Below are 7,558 nucleotides of genomic sequence, written 5' to 3' on the forward strand. Positions count from 1 at the left end.
CGGAGGGGACGGAGGGGCCGGGGTACCCGCGGGGGGCAGGGGGTACCCGTGGGGATGAAGAGCGTCTGGCCCTGGCGCGGGGGGCCCCGGGAGCGGAGGGGACGGAGGGGCCGGGGTACCCGCGGGGGGCAGGGGGTACCCGTGGGGATGAGGAGCGTCTGGCCCTGGCGCAGGGGGTCCCCGGGAGCGGTGGGGACGGAGGGGCCGGGGTACCCGCGGGGGGCAGGGGGTACCCGCGGGGATGAACGAGCGTCTGGCCCTGGCGCAGGGGGCCCCGGGAGCGGTGGGGACGGAGGGGCCGGGGTACCCACGGGGGGCAGGGGGTACCCGCGGGGATGAACAGCGTCTGGCCCTGGCGCAGGGGGCCCCGGGAGCGGAGGGGACGGAGGGGCCGGGGTACCCGCGGGGGGCAGGGGGTACCCGCGGGGATGAAGAGCGTCTGGCCCTGGCGCAGGGGGGTCCCGGGAGCGGTGGGGACGGAGGGGCCGGGGTACCCGCGGGGGGCAGGGGGTACCCGCGGGGATGAAGAGCGTCTGGCCCTGGCGCAGGGGGCCCCGGGAGCGGAGGGGACGGAGGGGCCGGGGTACCCGCGGGGGGCAGGGGGTACCCGCTGGGGATGAAGAGCGTCTGGCCCTGGCGCAGGGGGCCCCGGGAGCTGGTGGGGACGGAGGGGCCGGGGTACCCGCGGGGGGCAGGGGGTACCCGCGGGGATGAGGAGCGTCTGGCCCTGGCGCAGGGGGCCCCGGGAGCGGTGGGGACGGAGGGGCCGGGGTACCCGCGGGGGGCAGGGGGTACCCGCGGGGATGAAGAGCGTCTGGCCCTGGCGCAGGGGGCCCCGGGAGCGGTGGGGACGGAGGGGCCGGGGTACCCGCGGGGGGCAGGGGGTACCCGCGGGGATGAACAGCGTCTGGCCCTGGCGCAGGGGGCCCCGGGAGCGGAGGGGACGGAGGGGCCGGGGTACCCGCGGGGGGCAGGGGGTACCCGCGGGGATGAAGAGCGTCTGGCCCTGGCGCAGGGGGCCCCGGGAGCGGTGGGGACGGAGGGGCCGGGGTACCCGCGGGGGGCAGGGGGTACCCGCGGGGATGAAGGAGCGTCTGGCCCTGGCGCAGGGGGGCCCCGGGAGCGGATGGGGACGGAGGGGCCGGGGTACCCGCGGGGGGCAGGGGGTACCCGCGGGGATGAAGAGCGTCTGGCCCTGGCGCAGGGGGCCCCGGGAGCGGTGGGGACGGAGGGGCCGGGGTACCCGCGGGGGGCAGGGGGTACCCGCGGGGATGAGGAGCGTCTGGCCCTGGCGCAGGGGGGCCCGGGAGCGGTGGGGACGGAGGGGCCGGGGTACCCGCGGGGGGCAGGGGGTACCCGCGGGGATGAAGAGCGTCTGGCCCTGGCGCAGGGGGCCCCGGGAGCGGTGGGGACGGAGGGGCCGGGGTACCCGCGGGGGGCAGGGGGTACCCGCGGGGATGAGGAGCGTCTGGCCCTGGCGCAGGGGGTCCCGGGAGCGGTGGGGACGGAGGGGCCGGGGTACCCGCGGGGGGCAGGGGGTACCCGCTGGGGATGAACGAGCGTCTGGCCCTGGCGCAGGGGGCCCCGGGAGCGGTGGGGACGGAGGGGCCGGGGTACCCGCGGGGGGCAGGGGGTACCCGCGGGGATGAACAGCGTCTGGCCCTGGCGCAGGGGGTCCCGGGAGCGGAGGGGACGGAGGGGCCGGGGTACCCGCGGGGGGCAGGGGGTACCCGTGGGGATGAAGAGCGTCTGGCCCTGGCGCAGGGGGCCCCGGGAGCGGTGGGGACGGAGGGGCCGGGGTACCCGCGGGGGGCAGGGGGTACCCGCGGGGATGAAGAGCGTCTGGCCCTGGCGCAGGGGGCCCCGGGAGCGGTGGGGACGGAGGGGCCGGGGTACCCGCGGGGGGCAGGGGGTACCCGCGGGGATGAAGAGCGTCTGGCCCTGGCGCAGGGGGCCCCGGGAGCGGAGGGGACGGAGGGGCCGGGGTACCCGCGGGGGGCAGGGGGTACCCGCGGGGATGAAGAGCGTCTGGCCCTGGCGCAGGGGGCCCCGGGAGCGGTGGGGACGGAGGGGCCGGGGTACCCGCGGGGGGCAGGGGGTACCCGCGGGGATGAAGAGCGTCTGGCCCTGGCGCGGGGGGGCCCCGGGAGCGGTGGGGACGGAGGGGCCGGGGTACCCGCGGGGGGCAGGGGGTACCCGCGGGGATGAACAGCGTCTGGCCCTGGCGCAGGGGGGCCCCGGGAGCGGTGGGGACGGAGGGGCCGGGGTACCCGCGGGGGGCAGGGGGTACCCGCGGGGATGAAGAGCGTCTGGCCCTGGCGCAGGGGGTCCCGGGAGCGGTGGGGACGGAGGGGCCGGGGTACCCGCGGGGGGCAGGGGGTACCCGCGGGGATGAACAGCGTCTGGCCCTGGCGCAGGGGGTCCCGGGAGCGGAGGGGACGGAGGGGCCGGGGTACCCGCGGGGGGCAGGGGGTACCCGCGGGGATGAACAGCGTCTGGCCCTGGCGCAGGGGGCCCCGGGAGCGGTGGGGACGGAGGGGCCGGGGTACCCGCGGGGGGCAGGGGGTACCCGCGGGGATGAACGAGCGTCTGGCCCTGGCGCAGGGGGTCCCGGGAGCGGTGGGGACGGAGGGGCCGGGGTACCCGCGGGGGGCAGGGGGTACCCGCGGGGATGAACAGCGTCTGGCCCTGGCGCAGGGGGGCCCCGGGAGCGGAGGGGACGGAGGGGCCGGGGTACCCGCGGGGGGCAGGGGGTACCCGCGGGGATGAACAGCGTCTGGCCCTGGCGCAGGGGGCCCCGGGAGCGGTGGGGACGGAGGGGCCGGGGTACCCGCGGGGGGCAGGGGGTACCCGCGGGGATGAAGAGCGTCTGGCCCTGGCGCAGGGGGCCCCGGGAGCGGTGGGGACGGAGGGGCCGGGGTACCCGCGGGGGGCAGGGGGTACCCGCGGGGATGAACAGCGTCTGGCCCTGGCGCAGGGGGCCCCGGGAGCGGTGGGGACGGAGGGGCCGGGGTACCCGCGGGGGGCAGGGGGTACCCGCGGGGATGAACAGCGTCTGGCCCTGGCGCAGGGGGCCCCGGGAGCGGAGGGGACGGAGGGGCCGGGGTACCCGCGGGGGGCAGGGGGTACCCGCGGGGATGAACAGCGTCTGGCCCTGGCGCAGGGGGCCCCGGGAGCGGTGGGGACGGAGGGGCCGGGGTACCCGCGGGGGGCAGGGGGTACCCGTGGGGATGAAGAGCGTCTGGCCCTGGCGCAGGGGGCATCGGTAGCAGTGCTCGGCCTGGTCCCCGAAGAACGTCTCGCTCTGGTTGGACGAGCTGCTCCAGGCCTCGAACCGGGCCAGGTTGGCTGGGCTGGGCCGCACCAGGTAGAAAATCTTCTCGCCCTTCAGGGGGGATGGGACAGTGAGTGGGGGGTCCCCGCGCCCACCCCCCACCGCCTCCCCTGCCCGCCCCCCGCCTGGTCCCGCCCGGCCCGTACCCACAGCACGTGGTACCAGACGGAGGTGCCCCCGAAGTCGATGTGGAAGTCGGTGTAGCTGCCCTGCATGCCCATCAGACAGTACTTCTGCACGCTCGGCCGCTCGAACACCGACTCGCCCGGCCACAGGTTCTCCACCCACGACAGCTTCCGCACGATCTTCGGCGTCTCCACCAGGTTGGACAGCCTGGGGGGCAGAGCCGTCAGCCCACGGGACCCCGGCGTCCGGGAGGGGGGCCCGGCTGCCCGCCCGCGGGACCCCGGCGTCCGGGGAGGGGCCTGGCCATCGGCCCCCAGGCATAGGGAGCGCAGGGTGGAGTTGGGAGCCCAGAACGGGGCGGGTGGAGGCTACATCTCAGGGACCCAGGTGTCCGGGAGACAATACAGGTAATACGCTCTCCCCTGGCTTCCCCCCGCCCCAGGCCCCCTTCCCCTCCAGACCCCCCCGCCCCAGCCCCCGCTGACCGGCTCTCGGAGAACTCCAGGCTGATGACATTCAGCACCTTGTCCCGCCGGGCGGCGCAGAAACAGCCGACGAAGTCGCCCAAGTGCATGCGGCAGTCGGCCTGGCGGCTCACGTCGATCACGTCGATCTCTTTGTCGGGCCCTGGGGGGCGCAGGGTGAGAGCGACCGGCCCCCATGCCAGCTATGGGCCCCCCCACGGCCCCCAAGCCAGCTATGGGCCCCCGCCACAGCCCCCTGAACCCCCAGCCAGCCACGGGCCCCCTGACCCCCACTGCCCTCAAGCCAGCTATGGGCCCCCCCGGCCCCCTGACTCCCCACACCCAGCCACGGCCCCCCTGAAACGCCAGCTATGGACCCTTACCGCCCCCTGCCCCACACGCACACCCAGGGCTGTTCCCAGCACTGGCAGCCCCTCGGCCCGGCCTTACCCACATAGTGCTCGATGTCCCGCACGGTGAAGGACGGGGGGGGCAGCGTCATGCCCAGCCCGTCCTTCTTCAGCACCAGGATGGGGACGCTGAAGCTGTTCTCCTCCAGGAACTCAACCGTCAGCTGCGCCCCACTGGGCTTCAGGATCACCTCATCCGCGCTGCCGGGCGGAAGGGAGAGTCAGCAAGGTGCAGCCACCTCTGGGGCGCAGCGGCTGGGAACAGCCGTACATAGCACTGCGTGGGGATGACTCCCCCGGCACTGAGATGCAGCCGCCTCTGGGGCAGAGCAGCTGAGAACAGCTGCATAGAACATGGGACAGGGATGACTCGCCCAGTGTTGAGATGCAGGCACCTCTGGGGCGGGGCAGCTGGGAACAGCCACACATAACACTGCATAGGGATGGCTCGCCTGGTGCTGACGTGAGATTTAGGGACAGGGACCTAGAATTAAACCAAGGTCCTGGAGACAGGCGCTGACAGCTTGAGAAACCTCCAAGTGCCCAGCTCTGACTGCCAGAGGTGAGTGCCCCCTACCCAGCCCCACCGGCACCCCCCAGCACCCAGCCCTACCAGGGGTGAGCACCCCCTACCCAGCCCCCTGCCCAGCCCCATGACACCGCCCAGCCCTGCCAGGGGACAGGCCCCCCTGCCCAGCCCTCCGGCACCTCCCAGCGCCCGGCCCTGACTGCCAGCCCCCCCAGCCCCACAGTGCCCTCCGCTGTCCCTCTCACCTGGGGAACGTCCGGGCCCGAAGCTCCTTTATGAATTGGGCGCTGCCCGTCCGCACCGCGGCACCCGCCTCTCTCAGCCCCGCGTCCTGCTGCTTCGGGGGCCCACGGCGCCGCTTCACTGCGGGAGACGGGAGACCCCGTCAAGGGAGATCAAGCCGCGGGGGGAGAAGATCCCCTCCCCCCACCCCGAGGCAGCCACCCCCAGCCTGGGGGCCGAAGCCTGGCCCAGCCCCTTGCCCAGCTGCCCCGGCCCAAGGCGGGCGGGTTCGGGCTACTCACTGACGGAGGGGCCATGCGCCAGCTGGCAGTTCGGGCAGTGATACAGGTCGATGTCGGCGGCCGCGTCCTCTTCCACCCCGACGCAGCTGGGGAGACAGAGAGTCGCTTACCCGCTGCCCATCGCTCAGCCCCCGGCCCGGAGCCGGCCCCCCAGAGGGGACAGGCCCCCGCCCCACCCCCCGAGCCAGCCGGCCCCCCAGAGGGGACAGGCCCCCGCCCCACCCCCCGAGCCAGCCTGCCCCCGGCCCAGCCCGGAGCCGGCCCCCCAGAGGGGACAGGCCCCCGCCCCACCCCCCGAGCCAGCCTGCCCCCCGGCCCGGGCCGGAGCCGGCACCCCCCAGAGGGGACAGGCCCCCGCCCCACCCCCCGAGCCAGCCGGCCCCCCAGAGGGGACAGGCCCCCGCCCCAACCCCCGAGCCAGCCTGCCCCCCGGCCCGGCCCGGAGCCGGCACCCCCCAGAGGGGACAGGCCCCCGCCCCACCCCCCGAGCCAGCCTGCCCCCCGGCCCGGGCCGGAGCCGGCACCCCCCAGAGGGGACAGGCCCCCGCCCCACCCCCCCGAGCCAGCCTGCCCCCCGGCCCGGGCCGGAGCCGGCACCCCCCCAGAGGGGACAGGCCCCCGCCCCACCCCCCGAGCCAGCCGGCCCCCCAGAGGGGACAGGCCCCCGCCCCACCCCCCGAGCCAGCCTGCCCCCCGGCCCGGCCCGGAGCCGGCACCCCCCAGAGGGGACAGGCCCCCGCCCCACCCCCCGAGCCAGCCGGCCCCCCAGAGGGGACAGGCCCCCGCCCCCGAGCCAGCCCCCCGGCCCCCGCCCCACGCCCGCCCCACCTGCCGTGGAACCAGTCCTGGCAGGTGTCGCACTCGATCATGAAGCGGGTCACGTCGTAGGGCAGGCGGCAGAGGCAGTAGACGGGCACCGAGGCCATGGCTGCCCCCCACAAAGGGCTGACGCCCCCTCAGGACCAGCCGGGGGGCAGGGGACGTGGGGGGCCCCGCGCCCCTGCCAGAGCCCAGCCCAGGGGGGCGAACACCCCCGGGGTCCCCCCAAATCAGTCCCGACCCCCCCAAAAAACCCTAGGGGTCAAGTGGGGTCCCCGCGGCACCCCAAAAGAGCACGTGCCCCCTCGGGGTGCCCTGCCCTGCGGCCACTGACCCCCAAGTGAGCCTGAGCCCGGGGGGGTCTCCCCGCCCCCTGCACCCCCCGGGGTCACCCCACAGCCCCTCCCTGCGGCCTAGAGCGGGGGGCCTCCCTCCTGCAGCCCGGGGGTCTCCCCGCCCAGGCCCCGCGGGGGGGTCTCTCCAGGCCCGGTCCGGTCCCGCTCGGCCTGGCCAGGCCCCAGGATCCTGCTCCGGCTCCAGCCTCCCAATAAAGTTTATTCAAAACACGGGGAGGGGCCCCGGCGCCATCTTGGGAGCGGCCCAGGCCACGGCCGGGCGACGCGGCCATCTTAGGAGTGGCCTGGCTGGGTGCGGAAGCCATGTTGGCCCGGGAAACGGCCGGGCCCATCAGCCATCTTGAGTGTGACACCGCTCACGGGCCAGGGCGCGGCGGCCATCGTCGGAGTGGCAGGCCTGACGCAGCAGGACATGTTGGCCATCTTGAGAGTGGCCTTCAGACTGAGCCATGTTAGGACTGGTCGGCAATTCGACCATGGCCGCCATCTTGGAAGTGGCAGCGTCCCTGGCTAAGCGGCCATGTTGGGAAGGGAACAGAACAGGAAGAAGACGTCATCTTGGGAGTGGCAAGAGCACATTCACGCCCCGACCTAGGGCAAGTGTGAGCTCGCGGGGGTTCAGGGCTCGGTCCGACCTGGCCCCCAGCGCGGGACTGGCCGCCCTGACGCCAGTAGCTGTCGTCGCCATCTTGGGAGTGGCACCAGTCCACACACCCTCAGGTGTGGGCCCTGGTCGCCATCTTGAGTGTGGCAGGTGGCCACTTGTGTCACACCCAGAGAACCCAGCAGTCCTGGCTCCCTGCCCACCCCCGCTCTAACCCACTAGACCCCACTGCCCTCCCGGAGCCAGGGAGAGAACCCAGGAGTCCTGGCTCCCTGCCCACCCCCGCTCTAACCCACTAGACCCCACTGCCCTCCCGGAGCCAGGGAGAGAAACCCAGGAGTCCTGGCTCCCTGCCCACCCCCGCTCTAACCCACTAGACCCCACTGCCCTCC

General features: G+C 75.6%; 1 protein-coding gene across 2 annotated transcripts; it reads right to left on the bottom strand.

Annotated features, from left to right (window-relative positions):
- Positions 1-3,222: 3,222 nt before the first annotated feature.
- PHF8 (PHD finger protein 8) lies at positions 3,223-6,932 on the bottom strand (the record flags this gene model as incomplete). Of its 2 annotated transcripts, XM_037888516.2 has the most annotated exon segments (7): positions 3,223-3,385; positions 3,481-3,667; positions 3,946-4,087; positions 4,375-4,535; positions 5,109-5,226; positions 5,388-5,473; positions 6,216-6,932. In XM_037888516.2, coding segments are annotated over 7 exon segments (955 nt in total), but the record flags the coding sequence as incomplete, so codon positions are not given.
- Between the last annotated feature and the right edge of the window lie 626 nt (positions 6,933-7,558).

Source organism: Chelonia mydas, chromosome 23, assembly GCF_015237465.2.
Source record: "Chelonia mydas isolate rCheMyd1 chromosome 23, rCheMyd1.pri.v2, whole genome shotgun sequence".
NCBI classification, from domain to species: domain Eukaryota; kingdom Metazoa; phylum Chordata; order Testudines; family Cheloniidae; genus Chelonia; species Chelonia mydas.